The sequence below is a fragment of the Dermacentor andersoni genome, chromosome 2 (genome assembly GCF_023375885.2).
Source record: "Dermacentor andersoni chromosome 2, qqDerAnde1_hic_scaffold, whole genome shotgun sequence".
Lineage (NCBI taxonomy): Eukaryota > Metazoa > Arthropoda > Arachnida > Ixodida > Ixodidae > Dermacentor > Dermacentor andersoni.
In genome coordinates, this window is record NC_092815.1 from 167,444,813 (window position 1) to 167,465,247 (window position 20,435).

Below are 20,435 nucleotides of genomic sequence, written 5' to 3' on the forward strand. Positions count from 1 at the left end.
TGGCTCCGATGCCGCTCGTCATGCCAAGAAAAGGCAAAAATAATGAAGATGGAGTTCATGCAGGCAGTCGAAGCCACTACCTCATGTAGGAATCGCACCCTCGACCTTTCGTGGAAGTCGAACCCATGACCTTTGGTGGTAATCAGGGCGAAGTTAATTAACGCGCAGTAAATTAAGTTAGCATCAGTTAAGGCACCCCAACGCACGACTTTTGGTGGGAAAAAACAAGTTGTAAGACAACGCATTCGAATGAGAATGTAAACTGATTTCATGAATGTCCCTTGAGCACGCAGACTTTCGCCTTCACCCTCTTTGGCGCATTCGTTGAGCTACTGCGCAAAATAACGGACTCTAGAAGAAGAAGCAGGAATGTTGCAGCAAATGTAATGTAAATTCACCAACGGTCGCTAACCAATTTGTCGGCACATTTAGCAATAGTGCGAGGGTATTATTGCCCAAGCTTCGCCGAGACACGTCTGTGTTTTTAGTGATTAGCGTTCAGTATATCTAAATGCTGAAATTTTAGGTCCCTCCAAGCTGGCGTTATCCGGCACCCCCCCCCCCCCCCCCCCCCCGATGATCTGAATACTCCATTCATCCAAATTAACACACCGTGGATGAGGAGAACGGCCCACTCGAGTAAAACCTATGAATAAATTTGTCAGCAGAGCTCTATGCGGCGTCTCTGCGCATTTGACGACCGAATGCGCTCCAGGAATTCATAATAAAACTGCGAAGTGGGCCGCTGAAATATCAGGGGAAACCCACCACGATAACGAAAGTTCAAAACAAAAGCCACTGCTCTATTTTTTTTTTTTGCTTTCTCTCTTTAACGTTCGTTACGACACGGACACTCATACTGCAGCCCATACATCCATCACAAAGCCTTCCTATCGCCATTACTTCTCATCGACGAACGCAGAGACAATCCACTAGGACGTAAGGAAAACGACTTAAGAGCGGCGATTGCTGTCTGCTAGAGCGGCCGTCAGATTATCGTTCCATTAACGGTTTGCGAAAGTTCTCCGTCACGGCAAGACCACTCCAATACGCACTCTCCTATTGTTTTCTAACGAATCACGTGCTGCTTTTCTCGCGTTCGTTTTGAGAAGTGGACAAGCAGAAATGGTGGGACGAGCTGCAGATACCAAGCAGTCGGAAATGAAGTAGGGAATCTCATACTGCTCCCTGTGCGTTTCCTGAGCGGCTGGAACTCGTCGCGAACAACCTTTCTCACCGGTGGACCGCTTCACGCATGCTGCGCCTCAAGAGCTTATTCCGGTTCGAGGACGATTGTCTGCTAATGCGTCTGCGTGAGTTAGCAGTCTTTCCTTAACTCGAACACTTCGCTATGTCCTCGCTTTCTTCAAGTGCACTTCAATAATTGTTCGCTCTGTATAGCACTTTTGGCTTAGTTCTTTTCACTCTCACTTCACGCATTTGCAGAAAACCACGCCCCGCACTTCTTCCTGTTCGCTTGCAGCGTAGCTGGCAATGACAGATGCTGCCCTCTTTTCTCTGGGTTTCAGGCCTCCCTTGCGTGTTGAGAAGCCCAACAGCTGTGAGAGGAGTGAAATAAATTTGAAACAGATTGCGTTAAGTGCGCGATCTTTTTTAAGCCTGAAGGTTTAGTTAGAGATAAGGCAAGCGTGAGTTCTCGAGCCCCGCCAGTTTTCTTGAGCATTCAAAGAACTCTGGTGCCACTTTCACTTAGCTTCGTCTGGCAGAGGTAGCTTCCCTCTAGATATATATGACATCCTACGCTTGTTGTCAGCGAAATATGGACATAGCGCTTCCTAAACCGCAGCGCGCGTTCTTCGTCAGCGTCACGAAAGAAACAAACGATGTAGCGAAGTTCATGTTCAGCCGCAGCAAATCTTTTATCTCAAATGAATGGTCCATTTACGTCAATTGGTTTCTGTCATATGTGAGTCTTTCTCGCACAATTTCTTGTTCTTACTCTACAATCCTATAAAAGAAAGGTAGTAATACGTGCAGTACGTGCAGTAACATCGTTTGCGACCAATTATGGCCTGCCTCTTTATTATCTTGTCACTACATTTCATAATTAGTACTGCATACGCGGTCCCTTTATTAAGCAAACAATAAACTTAAGAGAACAGTTAGGAGAAGGTGCTATGATTACGGGAGAAGAATATGTACAGGCTATATATATATATATATATATATATATATATATATATATATATATATATATATATATATATATATATATATATATATATATATATATATATATATAGTACATCTTACCAGCCGTGGTTGCTTAGTGGCTATGGTGTTTGGCGGTAAGCACCAGAGGCATCCCAAGCGCCAAGGCAGCGGTGGGTGAAGCGCTTTGTGCCGAAGTGGAATGGTACCAAAAGATGTTTCGGGGCGGAGGCGTCCAAAGACTGCGGCCGCGGCAGGAAACGTCACCAATTCGGCCACCGCAGAAACAGATCGGCTTGTTGTTCGGTGGGCGTCATTATGATGGGTTTCAATAACAGAAAGGAAAGGGCGGGCTGCGGTAGGGCATGGTCATAGGCGAAATCATACTGGCGTCAGGGCGATTAATAGCGCAAGCGGTGGGGAAGTCCAGGTTAGCGACTTCCTGTGCCAGAACGTCTGCTGGGGCATTGTCACATCAGGGTGACGGGCTGCAAGAAGTCGATGCAAACAGATCTCGCAGCCGTATTCGGCAGACGGGAAAATTGATGGTCGACACGGTGGTTCTTCGCTAGGTCGAAGTGCCTGGCATTCCTTTATGATGGCGCCAACAGTAGAAACGTTAAAAGGTGGCAGATTAAATGCGTCATACGCAATGCCTTTAAGGATAAGTCCTACTTTGTAGGACTCTGCTATAGACGTGTCGATTTTCTCGCAAAGTGTGAGGGCGTCTTGAATAAAGTAGACGTATGACTCGGTAGCACTACGTAGCAATTTGGGCGCGCGTAGCGAGCTACTTTTTGGCGGCTAGTTGTCGACCATAGGGATCGCCAAAAAGGTCGGACAGCTTCTGCTTGAACAGCTCCCAACAAATAAGTTCCTCTTCATGTGTTTGGAGCAGACAGGAGAAGTTCCGTCCAGATAGAAAATGACATTGGCTAGCATTACGCTTGGGTCCCACCTGTTCCCCTTCTGACATGTTCCTACATGCTGATCCACTCTTCTACGGCCATAACATCAAAACCGGAGAATGCTCCGGAGTAATGCGAATGTGTTAGGACAACTTACTTGGTCTGGGTAGCAGGCGGTGCCTGCGCAGGCGTGCATAACGTGTCTTCCCCAGAAGGTATTGTCACAAGCTGGATGTGACGTCCGCTGGGGAGCTCCGTTGCGAAGACGCGTACCCCGCACCTCCACGATATGTTAGCCCATCAAACTATTCACAATATATTTACAAAGAGCAAACGTTCGCGATGGCGGAAGAAAGCCCAGCCAGGCTGCGTCCACTTTTCGTCGTCTTCAGGAACATCCTAATTTTCTTGCTCTCATTGTAACAATATATATACAGGGAGGAAGCGCATCTCTATACCACAGGGCAGAGGGATACCACTGGTCGATGTCAGCGTCACATCACCTTCCTCTCCTCCTCACAACGTCTTTCTATAGCGGCACAAACTACTACATAACAATAACTCCCGATGGCGGAAGCACTGTTTCGCTGCATTTTAGCGTGTTGAACCAGTGTTCGAATTCTAAGGGTTCAGTCGGAAAACATGTATGATATCAGTCACGGGTGGATCAGAGGACGACTTTGGGGTCAATGGTGAGATCTCGTTAGTCGACAGCGCTCTGCCAGCTTGGGCGGGTGCCATCAGAGCAAGTAGCCTGGCTCGTGAAAGGCCCCTGTACATCCTTGCTTGTCGGTGCCATTCCTCTTTGAGAGGGTCGGACGTGCAGCGGTGGGCGAAAGGGGCACCTGTATTTCCGAAGGCATGGATGTGCTGCGCCACAACAAGCCCAACGTTACCAAACTGTCTATACGCAAGGTGACTGAATATTTGGGCGCAAATTCCCTTTGTGTTATTCCCGCTGACAAAGAGGGTGGATTTGTAATTTTACCCGAAGGTCAGTTTCCCAGCAAGGCAAGGAATGGTATCACGTCTCTGTTCAACAAACAGCGGAAAGTTGCATTATCTGAGGTGAACAAAAAAGAAAAAAAGCTGGGCAATAGCTTAAACCTTGACATTCTAGGTAAGCATGTGGATAAAGGTGAAAAAAAAACAGTTTGCAAGTATTGTTTTCCGCAAAATCTCACAAAGTGGGATGCCCTCTAAGGGTAATCATTTCTGAATGTGATTCCTGGCAGATGACTGTTGCTGGTTTTCTAAAGGAAAAATTTAATCTCTTGGACATCAACGATCCGTTTGCGGTAAAGAATTCAAAAATTGTTGATGAATTTTTAGCAGATAATTCCGATAAGCGCCTGACTGCCATGCCTGTAGACGTAAAACATCTGTATTATTTGCTCCCTCATGACCAGTTGCTCGCATGTGTTGAAGACAACGTCGATTGCGTTGGGTCTGTCGCGTTTCAGAATTCTGCTGGCGTATCAGTGGCAGGGTTCATGGAACCTTTACATTTTTATCTAAACACGACTTACGCGGAATGGAATCATGATGTGTATTTACAGAAACGTGGTTTCTGCATAGGGTCTTGCATAGCGCTGGTTCTTACAGATTTGTTTTTGGCGCACCGTAACAGGACGGTAGCCACCCATCTACAAGATTTTAAGGTTTTAAAGGTTCCTAGATTTGTTGATGATTTTTTAAATTTTTAATAGAAAACAGCATAGCTAGTGCTGAGCAGGATCTTACATCCTTTTTAAGACTTTTTACGCACTGCTTTAAGCCACTTGATTTGACCCAAGAACTACCGGCTGACAACAATTTGCAATATTTAGATTTAAAGTTAATTTTCGCAGAAACCCGCATAAGCTGGTATTACCATCCTAGGGCTAACAAACCACTCCTTTCGTAATCATCATCCCACTCGAAGCTGGTCAAACGGGTAATTGTGAACATATGCTTCACCAATGCCATGAAAACATCTCGTCCTGTCATGATACCCGTCAGCCTGAGCGAGCAAGCCAGTCGGCTTTCTGCGGCTGGTTATGCCAAAGATGCGCTTCTTTCCGTGGCGGAAGGCTTGGTGAAGAAGTGCAAGAAGAGCCGCGGTGGACAATCCACAGAAAGGAAAAAGACGGCGGTGATTCCGTACATGCACGGTATCCCCCATACACTGAAGGAGGCTGCCAATAAGGCGAATGTGAAGTTGACATTCTCTGCCCCAGAGAAGCTATCAAAGTTGTGTAAGCTGACGGGTATCTTGATGCTTGGGTAATCTTGATGCTTGGATCTTAGGTAATGCTTGATTCGAAGGTTACTTAGCCCTACAACTTCGTAATTGATATGTTTGCGATTAAATCAATAATTAAAAAGTTCAGTGGTGGTAGTGAATTGTAGCAACAGGCGGGTTTAGCCTGGCGAACAAGGCCGGCAGTGCCGCTGAAGGGTTTCACCATATGTCCATCAAACCAGTCTCTCTTAAGAATTCGATGAGGAGACGTGAAGTTTCATTGCGGGCTATAACTGATCCCTCGGGAAATATAAGGTGTTGCAGGCGCGCATGCGGAAGGTCCTTGTTTTGCAGATTCTTCAGGAGAGTGTCTCTTTCATCTTGGAATTGCTGGCAGGACCACAAAAAGTGATCAATGTCTCCTGTCTCGTTGCATGCCATACAGTTCGGAGAATTGATTCGCCCCGTTTTAAATAACTAGGACGGTGTATTAGCAGATCCTGTCCTTATTCGATATAGAAGTGAGGCTTCCTCTCGGTGCAATCTCTTGGTTACGCAGGGCATATGCGGTGGAACCCAAAGCGGCGCAAAGTGATTTCGAATGTCAGATTTTTGCACTTGATTACTCTTTGGAGCCTTGATTTTCGGAGGATGATAGAGCGCTGCGTATGCAAGCGAATCAGCTTTTTCGTTTCCTGAGATACCAATGTGGGAGGGAATCCACTGAAGCTTTACTGTGAAGCCTTTGTTGTTGAGTCCTTTCACGATGGCTAGTGATTTGCGTGGGAACTTGAGGGATAGCAAACCACGGTATACTTGTTGTAATGCGGCCTTTGAGTCCGTAAGGACAACCATATTCTGCGGAGGCAATGTCTTTAATTTGCGCAGAGCAGAAGCTATTGCTACGCCTTCCACAATTGTCGACGAGGCTATACAGTCCAGACGGCCAGACCACGTATATCTTAGAGATGGAATATAGATTGGCAGCTGCACAGCGGTCTTCGTCTGCCTTGACAGAGCCATCTGTGTATACTTGTAGGTAATTCGGGTAAGTCGTGTTCAGGTGTTCCAGGACTAATGACTTGGCTTCTGCAGATGGAATGCAGCTCTTTGATTGCAATCGTGGTACACTTAAGTTGCATGTGATGTCCTCGAATGTCCAGGGTGGTTCTATCCTTTCTCTGTGTCTCGAGCAGCGCAATCCTAATACGCGAAGCGTGTTCAATGCTGCATAAAAATGTGAGCGCGGCCTGTTACCTATACGTCGTAAGAGGGCTCTATCTTGCGTAGACTCACTAAATCGTAGTAGCTGGATCATCAGAGCCTGGGAAGCCTGAAGTCGTAGAGGGCGTGACTCAGCTTCGTAGAGCACTTTCTTGTTTGACACTGGCTGAGGGACTCCAAGGCAAAGTCGGATACCTTTTCTGTGGATGGGTTTTAAGCGCTCGTATTGGCTGTCTGAGGGTGACATCAGAGGTAGCTGATACAGGATTCGACTGGTAACCAACGCTGTATGTAGCCGTAGCATCGACGTCGGGTGGTTGCCCCAGCGTATGCCAGCGACTCGCTTGAGCACATGTAGCCTGGGTGACGATGACGCCACAACGTGGTCAACACCGCGGCGCCAGAGTAGCCTGTGGTCTAAGGTAACTAGTCTAAGGGCTTGTGGTCTTGGTGACTTTCACTTTTTTAATTTAATTAAGGGCTTTCACTTGGTGAAAGCCTTCGTCCTCATCAGCCTCCGTTCCGCTCTTCTACGGGCAGCGCATATATTTTTGACCTTTAGATCCGGAGAGGGGAAGTGGTCGGGTAGCTTCAGCTCAGCGGTAGCCAATCTCTTGCTACGTAGCATGTCCGCGAACAGGTCTCCAGGTGATTCGCTTAGGCCGTCCCTGTACGTATCCCAATGCGTCACAGGACAGGATCTTCGGCCGTTGGTTCTGTATCCAGCAATGTTAACGAAGACAGGAAAATGATCACTGCCCATTCTATCTTTACTAGTCGTTGACGATGCAAGGATGTCCGTTGAGTGTAACGGCAAGTCAATGACACTCTAAGAGGCCGGTGGTCGAAAAAACGTTGGCTGTTTGTCATTTGCCACACAGAGTCCCTCGGTGTTTAAAGCATTAACAATTTGCTTTCCACGTGCATCAGTCGCCTTGTCGCCCCAGAGAGTATGGTGCGCGTTGAAGTCCCCACATATAATCCTCGGAGCTGGGCAGCGGCTGAAGAGGTCTCTTATAATTTCTCCCATCGAGACCTTCAGGCGAGAGCTCACATACACGGAGGCCACGCTGAGGCTTCATTTTCCCAGCCGCACTTGTACAGCAGTGACTTCCAAGGCACTGGGGCCTTTGTTCGTAAACTGACACCGGCACCAGTGGTACGCACCAGCTTCTTTGGCTAGTAGATGCAGCTACCCATCTCATTAATAACAACCCTTACTCCAAGACTATTTAACTTTCTGGCGACCAGTTACTAGCTGTTCTGATTAACTGAGGCTATTTCTTTAGTAATGAAGACCGTACGTTAGACAAAATCTGAGATTTCTGCTGATGTGTGTTTGCGAGAAATGCAAGAAAAATTGACAACTGGGTTTGAAAATGGCTTAGTACTGTGGGCGTATAACCGTGTTCCATGTGATCAAGATTTTGTTAACAGCTATGGCAACAAATTTTATACCAACTCTGGTGTAGCGCACGATCTTGATGCAGACTAACATTATCAGTATTCCTGCTTCAACATCTGCAGAACCGACGGCTCTTCACAGAGCACTTCAATTTGCTTACGCAGAGAGTCCCTGCTACTGGGCGCTGTCTTCCGACTCAGGACCGGCTTTACATGGTATGCAGCAGATTCTCCAGCGTAAATCTCACGAACAGCTCACGTACGAATTCACCAAGCTTCATGACCACGTCAAACAAAGAAAGTCGCGAAATTACTTTTCAGGGGCTACCTGGCCGTTGCAGCATCAGCGCTAGACAAAGCTGCCCGGGCATCACATCAAGAAGCGCACAGCGTTCCAATTCCCCTTGCTGGGAAAGACGCTGCAAGGTAGCTTCCTCACCTGGGGCGCGCTTTCTTAGCGAGAGTGGAACATCCTAAATATAAGGCGCACCAGCTTACACGAATTGAAAACCTGCTCCAGCTGCGACCTCCAATGGGGCATCGTCCACGTTAAGCATCGCTGCTGTGTCGGCTGCGGATGGGAGTGCCCTTCACGTTGGATAACAAACTACTTTAACTGCAACGACCGGCAGTGCTGCGTGTGGCACCTGCGGCAGCGAAGAGGAAATCGAGCATTTGTTGCGCCAATGTCGTCGATTTCAGTTGTACAGACAAACACTGCCCATCGCAGTTCAACGACTGGACCGTCCGACGTTTTCCGCACAGGCCCTACTCGAACACCGTACCCAATGCTGTGAAGCCGCTTTCGTGTTTCGTGAATGTGAGTGACCTGTGTGAACGCCTCTTAGTTCGCGGTGCCCCTGGCGTGGGTGCCCAAGTTCACTGGGTCTGTCCGTCCTGTCTCTGTCATCTTTCATTTCCCTTTTCCCGTCAACCAGACTCTTTTCTGGTTAACATTCCTCCCTTCTCGCTATCATTCTCCCTCCTCCTCTCCATCAGCATCATTTCATTTCGGAAGGACCGCAATGAACCACAGTTTTCTGTGTGCTTAAGATGCTTTCGGTTTCAGGATTCCAGGCACAAGATAAATACACCACGTAAAGATGCTTTATATAGCGCCTCAACAAGAGCTTCTCTTACATTTCTCGTAGCGTGCTTAGTAAACGCAGTGCAGACAAGGTTAGCCTCCGCAGTGTTTACTTTTTGCTCTCAGAAAATTAGGAGGCTGCGCAAAAGGGCGCCGGGCCGTAACACGCTTTAACTACGCCAAGCACGTCGGTTTGTTTGCTGCGGGTTCTGGAGAGCTCAATTCTATGCACGTAGCGCGCAAACCAGAATGACAAGACACTAAAGTTTGGATAGATCGCGGTTTGGTTTACGCTTTGTATGTTTGTAAGAACGGAAGATCTTGCGTAGCAAGGCGCGTTCTTTAGCTTCTGCATCTCCCGATATGAAGCTGGGTCAGTGTAATACGCGATGCATTTCCAGAAAAACACATCCAAAATGTGCCGTTCGCACTCGGGAATAACTGCCTTCACGAGACTTCCGTTGAGTGCGTAACACCATATCTTTTTCCACAACGAGAAGTCGCAGATTCTTAGCTTCCAAGGCTGTATGGGAATTCGTCATAGAGAACAGCAACACATCCCCGGTTAACTTTCCTTGTTTATTATGCTATCGGTCATGAACTATCTCGCTTGAATATTAAAAGACCCTTTATGGCTCTGAGATTACGCATGCAGCGAACCCTTTGTTATAAGATTAAAGTTCACGGTTCAAGCATAAAGAGTAGTGCTTCGAGTCTCCGTATTTATTATTGGGTATTAAATACTTCAGAAGAAGCTTCTTGCAAAAACTATGTCGTAGAACTACGCCATCCAGTTTTCACTAAGATCATTTGTTAATTTCTAAGAAGGCAGAATGTTTCGCAGCTAGCAAACATGGGAAAATCTGTTTACTCCAGAGCGAGAGATCGTGTTGGAAAAACTTATCTTACGAAAATTCAGCCTAATTATGCTTCCCATTTTTATCGTGTGTGGCGAGCCCCCTTCTACAGTCGTTGAGAAAATGCCAGCACATATGTGTGAAGTTTCATGACGGTGGCTCCGTCTTCTACAGGAACTCTTGCACATTGACTTTTGCTCATACAGTGTCAGCTACTGTTAGAGCGCAGTTGTCATTTGTTATTTAATTCTTTGGCGCCCAAGGTGGTAGAGTAATTTCAAAAGAAATTGAACCCTATATAAGATACGATGCATGAGGCACCAGGTGGAGGGGAGCGTAATAATATATGGGGTTTTACGTGCCAAAACCACTTTCTGATTATGAGGCACGCCGTAGCGGGGGACTCCGGAAATTCTGACCACCTGGGGTTCTTTAACGTGCACCTAAATCTAAGTACACGGGTGTTTTCGCATTTCGCCCCCATCGAAATGCGGCCGCCGTGGCCGGGATTCGATCCCGCGACCTCGTGCTCAGCAGCCTAACACCATAGCCACTGAGCTACCACGGCGGGTGGAGGGGAGCGTGTCGCGGATGCTGTTGGCCATGGCTATTCGGCCACGGTATTCGGCTTTGGGGTCACTCTTTGATTGAACCTGGAAGGTTCAACTGGGTCGGAAAAAAAAAATAAATGACCAATGGCCTACATACTCAAACACGTTGTTACAAGAAACACTCCTATTTTGATTCACTCAGGGCAAGTGGTTAAAAGCCATTAGCTGTAGGCTTTCGAGTCAATGTCGGCAAAATAAAATACCACGAAAAAGAGATGTCGGGGCAAAGTGCAAAAAAAAGTTAAGTAACCCAGGGGACCGGATCTTCGTTACACTCAGGACTCATTCTCATATCTGCGGGGCGACACTTGTATACATTTTTGCGGCTGTCCTCTGTACACCTTCAGAGGCTTCTAAATTACGGCCGCCGCGAGCGCCGGCAACTTCTTGCCCGACTTCCTCCCTAATTCTAAACCACGCCACCTCGTAATGGGAGGGCATTTAGAAACGCGCTGCGCTGCGTCAAGCCCTTTCTCCTTCTCTTCGCGTGCTTAGCGTTTTCTCGCACTCCCGCCCTCGCCTTCTCTCAAAACATGTTTCACTCGCACCACACCACCGAGACGAGGCGTAACGCGCATTCTCTTCCGAAATGCCTTTTTCCCTCCTCCTCCTCTACATACCGCAACAACAACTCATCCGGGCCGCTTATGGCCACCCGACGCCTCTGCGCGGCTAGCGTGTCTCCGCATCTGCGCGCTCCTCCACGTCGCTGCTCGTCTCGGCGATCCCCGGAGACGCACCAAACTCCGCGCGTTAAGGCAGGCCCGGGGATTCGGTGGTCATGCCGCGGTTGCGGTTAAAGGTCTCGCGAGCCGACGGTGCGACGACTCGACGCGTGCTCGCGAGGTTCTTCGAGAACCGGGTCATTAGCACTAACGTGGCGCGTTCATTAGGAGCGCGTCGCGCCCGACGAGCGCGAGGCCACCGCGTAGCGCGAGGGTCGACGGGCGTCTCAGAAGAGCCTCACCTCCTTTGACCCGGCAGAGGAGGCTCAGGCGCGAGCCTTCGTCGTAAGGTCCCACGGTGCCGTGCAGGCTGCGTCCCGATTCGTCCACGATCACGGGCAGCTCCGGTGGCACTGCGTTTGGGCGTAACAGGAAGGGATGAATTAGAGGGGAGACGAGTCAGAGCGGGAAAAAAAAAAATATTAAGGGTTGGAAAAAAAAAAAAGGTGGCGCGCATGCGATTCCGAAGTTGCTCACGCCAGTATTCTGCTGTGCTGGACGCTCAAAATAATCTACGTTACCCGTGTTTTCTGATTTGCACGTGCGCAGAGTCCGCTCAATAACTTAATCGTCTCTCTTCGGTGTTGCAGTATTGGCCGCGGCATACACACTCACTGCAGTGCCCAGCTTCGTGCTTATCGGCGATGCTCTCGTCTCGCGAGAGCTGGCGAGGTATTCTGCAAGAGTACACCTGGTGGACATGTCTACTTCGTCTGCTGTTGAAGTTCTGATTGGCTAGGCTGGGCGGCGTGTCCGCGGCCGCGAGGCACCACAGCCAATCAGCACCTCAGCTGTAGACAGAATGGACACGTCCACTAGGTGGACTCCTTCAGAATGCCTTCCCTGATGTTTCTATTGTCCGTTACACGTTTCCTCACAATACCTTCAGTATGTCATCATCTTTGCAAGCACATTCAGAGTTCTTAAGCACAAGTGCTCAATGGCTTTCATGATAGTCTTGCCATTGACGTTAGAAAACATACCAATAGACTTTACGAATATTTTTTAATTGGACATTTTTTTGATTCAGTGATCAATTACATTGTGTGATAAAATTGGTACTTTGTAATATTGGGAACGTTCGTCTCTGAATTTTTCACGAAACAGGATAGTAAATGAATACGAAGAAATGGCATGAGGAAATAAGCAAATAAAAACTTGTAAATGCACAAACATAGACAAAATAACGTCTACATGGCAACGAAACTATTAAATTGAAAGACAGAACAATTGGCTTGACAAGACCTTTGGTGCAATGTGCACTTAAATGTTCCAGCAAAAAGCAATTGAAGAAAACCATGCAATATGCAAAACAATAATAATACCAAATATATAGAAGCGTTCAGATACTTGCATAATGAATGAATGAATAAATCGATGAATCCAAAAAAAATTATTTAAGAATGAATTCATTCTCTTTGGTTGGAATTTACTTGGTAGCATGGTTAAATACTTGAACAATTTGCTTTCCAACCCACTATAATATCGGCCGGAATACCGTTGCCACCAAGGGATTCACTTCTATAACCCGACAAAGTGACTCATTGCAACGGCTCATACCTAAAGAGCGCGACGTCTGTCAGGACTGTACAAAAAGGTCATTATCAACAATGGCTCATACCTTCATAAGCAAACAAAGTTGTATTGGCTTATACCTCCGTAAGCATTGACTCATACCCCTTTAAGGCAGAGGCTATAAGCGCTCAGCAAAGTGAACCGAACAGTGCATACATTCATTGCAATCGCTCATACAACACACCGAATAGCATGCGTTTCAATAACGAACAAGCTCAATACAAGCATCCGAAACATCAATGAAGCATTGCATACGCCCCTCGTAAGTACGCTACGGCCGAGCATGTTCGCCAAGCGAGAAACGAGGTGCGCCGTGCGAAGCCGCGGGAGCAAGGCGTTCGACTGCGAATGTTGCTTTCCCCTGGTGGGAGGATGCAACGTATTGTCGAACAGAAACGGCGTTGGCGCGAGTCCGACCCCTCTACATGAGAACGCGAAGTCGAAGCTAAGAGTCGAAAACGAGCTGAAGACGCCGAACTGCGAAAACAGCACCGCGACCGTGCGAGAAGGCACGTAGACACGAGGCTGTTAGCAATGGGGGTGGCAGCGTGCCAGCTATTTCAGCCCGCTGCACGTGTTCCAATCCAACCAGACGGGGCGCACTTCAGAGAACTGCGAATAACCGGCAGCCACGTGGCGCGGGGTCAGCTCAGGAATGTGCTACCCGCCAGCGCCACCCTTGACGGAGCCGAGTTCTACGAAGCCCCCCTGACGTCAGCTCCGGACCTTTACACCTGTGTGTGTGTGCAACACGAGTATGTGAGCCCGCCTCCTCCAAAAGGGCGGGTCATCTTCGGTGACGTTGAACGGTGATGTCGAACGGTGACGTCGAACTATGACTGGACGAACGTTTCCGTTCGCTTGGAATCAAGGGGGGGACGAGAGCTTATAAGCAGCGATTGTCGCCTGCTAGAGGGTGCTCGTTGTCGTGCTCGTCGTAGTGAGCTGAGTGCTCGTTGTCGTGCTCGTCGTAGTTAGCTGTGTGCTCGTTGTCATGCTCGAAATGTACTAGTGAGCTGTGTGCTCGTAAGCTGTTTGCTGTATGCGTCGCCTTGCGGGCTCCATTTGAGAGTCACGCTAGACTGTCGATGTATGTCTTGTTTTAAATGTAAATACTTCAATTAAATCCTGCTCGCCTAGTCCTGTCGCCCCAAGGCCCTTCCCTACAGCTACGACCGCTCCAAATCTCTACAAGGCCCAAGCTCGCAGACAACGGCTTGCCGCACGTTTACTTCACACTGCGACTCGTTATGTCTGGCAATAAGTCTGACCCCTCCGATTGTATAACTTAATGCATTGCCTAGTGTGCAGCAGGCTTTCCCCTTCTCCTGTTTCCGGAGTGTAAAAAGCTCCCGAACTTCTTTCCTTTATAAGCTTTGAACCACATAACAACAATGGGATCTCTTTGTTAGAAGAGATAATGGCATGTAATATGGTATTTTTATGTAGCAATCATTTATTTCGCATCATTAATTGCATTGTATAGGAACCTGCAGTATACATGTTGCGTAAGTATAGTAAAAAAGCTGACGTACTGATACAGAAAGGCCATCCTTCGCCCTAAAGGACTACGTTAGTTTTTCTTTAGAAGCCTCAATCCTTTCGTTTGAAAGAAAGTATTGAATTTCAAAGTTAATCCACGTGTACAACATTACTGCACACAGCACTAATTATCAAGTTTCAGTACAATATGTATTACCAAATGTCACCGGTGTGTTATCTTTATGCGGGTACACAACATTGCATGCCTAGAAACGCAAAAAAAGAAAAAAAATTGCAAAACGCTACAAGGAAGAGTTTACGTACGTTCAGTGCATCTCAATGCAACAAATGTCACCTATTCACCAACAAATAAATTGGCCGCGTTAATTACTTACTCTAGGAGCAATCGAGGGATCGAGTCCTGGATAGCAACGACCTTAAAATAAGCACTTCGTTCGAGGCAACCTTAGCTTTCTTTTCAAGCGCAGTTGCTCGCTTGAAAAATGTTTAACGAATAACTGCGCTTTGCGAATGTAATTTTTATTCTTCGTTAATGCTGACAGTCAAGGTGTGCAAGGGTGTTCTGAAAACATTTAAAAGAAATGAGCGCGGGACAACGTTGCTTCTGACGTTGCAAATCGATGCATGGTTACAAGAGTAAAATGTTTTTATTTCGCCATATTTAAAACACTTTCCATATCGATTGAAATTTGAGCGTGATATGAGAAAAGAAAGACTGGCGCTCTTTTCAACGGCTATCAAGAAAAAGACTAACAGAACGCGCGCGAACTAGCAATAACTCATCACAAGCTTACCAGGCAACAGCAACAATCAGCAACAGCGCGATATAGCGCTATCAACAGGGCGAAGAAAGCGGCAATTCAGCGTTTGTTCAGATGGGCAGCCAGCAGCATGGCCGCGTGACACCCCGCCGATCAGTCTCTCGTATATATACGTCCGCAGCAGAGCAATAGCGACATGCAAGTAGTAGCAATCCATGACGCGGCGACGTTATATAGCGATAGGTGCGTACAGTGGCGGAGGGGGAGTAAGACCCTTTCATTTCTTGCACACACCGTGGGCACGGCCGGCGCCATCTGTTTACGATGGGCCGCAAACAAAGCTGGACTTCTGCGCTGCTAGCCACGGTTTCTGTGTGTTTGTGTGTTCATATATACGTTCGCTGGCCGAGAAAACTGCTGCGTCGCCCTCTCGGCTCGCTTGTTGCTATGTGTGGTATGAACGACCAGAGCTCGTTGCCCCTTTTATGGAGTTGAAGGCAGCCTGGTCTGCACGGCGTTCTTGGGCGTATAGGGTAGCGTAATATTATTTTGGAGTCGTCGAATTTGTCCGCTTGTGAAGTAGAAAAGAGAGGAGAAACGGTGCGCATGAGAGTGCGCAATGAAAAGCCACCTTTTTTTTTTTCGTGCGCCGTGACAAACAAATGGAGCAGGCAATAGTGTACAAAATGAACATTGGAGTGACGGGTTATTCCTTTGTGTTTGCGCAGGTCTGAAAACCACTTTGAAAATGCCCAGCGGTGGTGTCACGAGTACAGCAAGTATTTGATATGTGGTTTTACTTCGACAAAAATAAAAGCCAACAACTAAAAGACAAATGAAAGACAAAAGAAGGTCATCGTAAATATATTAAACAACTGAGTAGTCCAAAAAGCCATCCAAAAATAAGATATAACAAGAAGTTCGAGAAAAAATAACAACGGTAACCAAATGAATGACTGCTGTAAAGGAAACGAACAAACTTTTGGCAACCTTATTTCAGTCCTTTTTTCGTATTTAAGATCGATAATTTAATGAAAATAAATCAAATATGTAAATATGGCATAGAGTGATTAAAACAATAGAACTTTAACAAGGTGCTCTTTTTATTCGCAAATGTAATCACGGCGGATGAAATAGTAGACAGCCTTGCAAACATTCCTATGGCTGTAGCCTTGCACTTATGCTCCACTTAAGCTACGTCGCTGTGTCTTTGTTTGTCCTCTGTTGATTACTCATACCAACTATAGGAGACTATAGCCATGATTCAGGTGGAAATGGAAGAAGGCGCTTGGGAATACTTAGAAAACAAATGAAATATTTTGGGAACAATCTAGGGAAATAAAAATAACATGAAGTAGTAGAATTTTAACTGATAAACTCTTCTGAAACAATTGCAAACTTTTAAACAGCTGACCAAGCATTTTCGTGACATTGTCCAAGAAAGAAGGCTCACACTGAAATGATTTCAGGAATTCCTCGAAGAAGTTCTATTTTTTTCATTCCTAAATTATATAAGATGTCGTGCATTCACTTCAATTTTTTCGATAATATTCTATCAAGATATCTGGTCTTTGTCAACATAGTGGCAGCTAGCGTGGCTGGGATAGTCACTAGACCATATAATCTAGTAACGTTGGTGAGAGCAACACACCGAGCGAATTTGTTAGCCGTTTCTTAGATGCGAATTATTTAACTGTTGACGAGCTTTCTTATGCTCCTGAAAATTCCTCGTTACGAAATAGGTCTCGTTTACGTGCCACGCTTCACGAACTAAAAAAAAAAAATATGGTAGGGCACGAAATGCTCACCTTTTAAGTAAAATTCCTTAACAAGTGTGCGCCTGCAGCTTGTTGAGTAGCGTGGTAGCATGCCAAAAAGTAATGAAGGCTATTGGCTCTTCTTTTATTGCGATAACAATTATATTAACGCTCCAGGCTCATTTCTGCCGTCGCCGTTGCCGTCACAGTGATTTTCCGTATAAAATCCAAGGGCGATCACATCGTCGCCGTGCACCGTATGCCGTATGGGCTAGCGAAATCGGGGAATGAAGTGAGCTGTCTTCCGTAGCGCGCAAGGCACCGACGGGAGGGGAGGGGGGAGGGGGGGGGGGGTCATTTTACTTCGACGGCATTTGGGTAGGACGCGGAGGCGCGCGCCCTATCTTGAAAGCGATCTGCGATGGAGACATAGCGCGCCGAGTGCTGATAGCTTCGTGTGCGCTGTGTTCTCGCCGCCTAGTTCACGTTGAAGCGTGAGGAAGCATGAAGGCCAACTCGCTCGCGGCTGCTGCCACGCTTTCTCTCTGCACCATTTTGACAGCGGGTGCACTAGGTCATCGAATTCATGTTTGGTTGTGCGCGTGTGATACGATCCTTGCTAATTTAGTTAGTAAGTGAGTGCTTGAAAGTATATACGGCCGATAAAACTACTGTCCTTATTTACCATAGGTGTCTGTTAACTTGATATCGTGATCGAACCTTCGCCTATAGGGCGAAAATGCAAGTTTTTTCATAAAACCAAACAGAATGAGTCTGATCATTCATGCATTTCATAAAGAGGTGGATATGCTGTTGTCAACTTCAGAGCTGACTCTGGGAAATAGTTCAATGCTTTCCAAATAATTATAAATAAGCCCACGTGCTAGCAGCTCCGTAGTGGTCAGCACGGCATGATGACATCTTTGTCCACAGCCTCAGTTTGAAACAATGAACATCGCATTCTTTTCTGCTAAAACGGCGAGCGCAAAGTTTAGATTACAAATGTATCGTGAAACGGATGTCATAATAAAACTATGGACTAGGTTCGAAGTTGCCTTCAGCAGATGGCTGTCTAGCGTTGCAATAGTGGACGTGTTTCAGTTCCTTTAAATGAGGTAGCAATACCAGTCGGGTGAAAACGGCTTGGTCCAAAAGGGGGTTTCAGGGTCCTCAGCTGGTCACGGGCACCCTATCAGTGGTGCATGGTCGCTGTAATCTTGAATGCCGCGGCCGCCTTCACGATATGGATTAGAGCCATTTTTATTCCTGCGAGTTTCTACGTTGTGGATGCTCCGTCGTAAAACGAAAGTTGACTACAGCGATATCTTCCCTACAGATAAGTTACATGAAAACTTCGCACTTGTCTAATAACGCGCAATTATGACGCTTTCATTTTTCAACTCCTTGAAATCTTGTCTCTAGTCTTGTCCCAGAACATGGTAGGAAAAGGTCTCTCAGATAGGTCAGTCGTTTTCATGCACTCTAATTACCTTCTTACAAACTCAACTTGTGCGATATTTGGTACTAAAAGAAATAAATGACAGTTGAAGGGAGCAGGAAGGGGGCTGGGGCGAGGGGGGGGGTCTCAAATTCTTTTGAAAGCTTCAAAATTTTCAAGGCTTGAATGGAGAAAAAGAAGTGCATTGCTGATATATTAGCATCTGCTATTGCCTGCAACGTGCATTGTGAGGGCTCTTTGCTTACTTACATGTATATTAGGTGTGCTTAGGCCAGGCAGTGGTTATATGTTGAATGAACACGTAAGTTGCAATCACATACGGGCCCTCTATAGTTGTGTTTTGGTGAACTTATTTCTGATAATCACTCCTTGTTTCCCAGAACACTTCCTCCCTTGTTACAATCCATTCCAAGACTATTCTGTAGTATTATAGGTGGCCTAGAAAAGGATATATTTCGTAGCCATGAATGTTGTGTTTTTCTTCGAAATCGTGTTTTTCTGCTTTCTTTCTTTTTTTTTTGCCTCATCCCCGAATGATGTAGTGTATATTGCTCCTAAGCATGCAGAGAATTGCTCTTTTTTAATGGATCTGGTCTTGGTTTACTGAGTTCGCATAGCTAAATTAATTCAGAAATGGAAGCCATCTTCGCCTGGTACCGACAAAATCACTGCTGTGTTCCTGAGCCCACTGACACTTTTCTTTCACTCATCTCGTCGCAAATACTTATTCAGTCATTCCCATGCTCTGAGCTCTCTGAAAACTGAAAAGCTAGTGGCAGTGGTACCAATTTCGAAAGAGCCCGGAAAAATATAGACCGATCATGTTCACCAGAATGGCACGCAAGCTGCCAGAGCACGTAATATATTCTAATTTTGTAACGTTCCTTGGAAGTAATAACTTCTTCAGTACTCCATGAGCTTAGCTTCAGGAAGTATTCTTCTCAAACCCAGCTGCTTCTGTTTTTTATCTAATGACATGTTTAATATTCTAGATCGCGGCTCTTTCGTGGAATGTACATTTCTATCAAAATTCTAACAATGCTATCTTGAAGGCTCATAGTTCATGTATATCTATATCTCCAGCATCTTGGCACGGCAAGCTCACACTGACATCGTGGCCAACAATGCTAATCGCACGTTTGGTTTCCACCTCCGAAATATTTCTCTAGTACCCGTTTTCTAACTACCACTTTAAAAATTCGCAGATCGCTACGACACTCCCTAATGCGAATTTAGGGCGCCTCTGTTTAGGTGTTTTGAATCCGCGATATATTACGGCAAAATATTTGATTCTGAAGGACAAGCTGCTTTCGGCGGTGGCACTGAGCCTCTATTCGGGCAGCTCGTTTAGCAGCAGCGGTAGACGAAGCATTTCCACCAGTTGCGTGGGTCACTGTTCAGAAAGAAAGCGTGAACACGGGAACGCGCGGCTCGCGCGGTACGCATTCTGTAGCGGCGGCGGCGCAGGCGTAGTCGCGCATGCGCAGTGGGTCCGAAGCGCACTCCGCTTTGTTTCCATACATATCTGTTCTTAGTTGGACATGTCCTGCGGAGCACACCTCATTACCCAAGTTGACGTCAAAGAGGTCAAACACCTACTAGCGCATACGCAGTGACCCAAGTGGGTATGAAAGATGCTCATTGAAAAGCAGCACTGACCGAGTGGCACATAACCAGTCCGCATCATCATCACCGTCATCCAATTGACCATTAACGAGGTTAATTCCTATGTGAACCCTATCTCCAGTGACGGATGTCAGCGTCAAAGGTGTTTGTTGGAGAGTGACACACAGGTACACAATGGCACAGACTCATTGACCCAAGCTGATCCAACCTTTGGTATCGAGCCCTGTTCCCTAAGCACAGAAGCCCATTCGACCACGGACTACCCGTGACCCTTGTTGGCATGAAAACAGAGACATAGCTATGTAGACAGTCAGTCCTCGGCAAGTGCGTGAAGAATCCAGGGCATGCTAATCGCTATAAACCAGCACGACGTGTCTTATTCCGCAATATACAGGCACGACGCCAATCACCACCTTACGAGCGCATTGCTCACTGCTTCTCGTTACATTTCAGCACGCACTGGGCACAACATTAAAGTCCACGTCCCGAGTCGGCGTGGAAACGTTGCCCGCGCATTCCTTCACTCCAAGGACAGCAACCAG

At 46.7% G+C, this 20,435-nt stretch overlaps 1 protein-coding gene across 1 annotated transcript in view; it reads right to left on the bottom strand.

Moving 5' to 3' along the window:
• The window catches only part of LOC126540497 (neural cell adhesion molecule 1-like), a 305,103-nt gene that overhangs the window by 86,875 nt on the left and 197,793 nt on the right, over positions 1–20,435 (bottom strand). Inside the window, exon 4 of the mRNA XM_050187312.3 lies at positions 11,455–11,565. Within this exon, the coding sequence (XP_050043269.1) occupies positions 11,455–11,565 (111 nt within the window). The remainder of the gene's footprint in view (positions 1–11,454; positions 11,566–20,435) is intronic.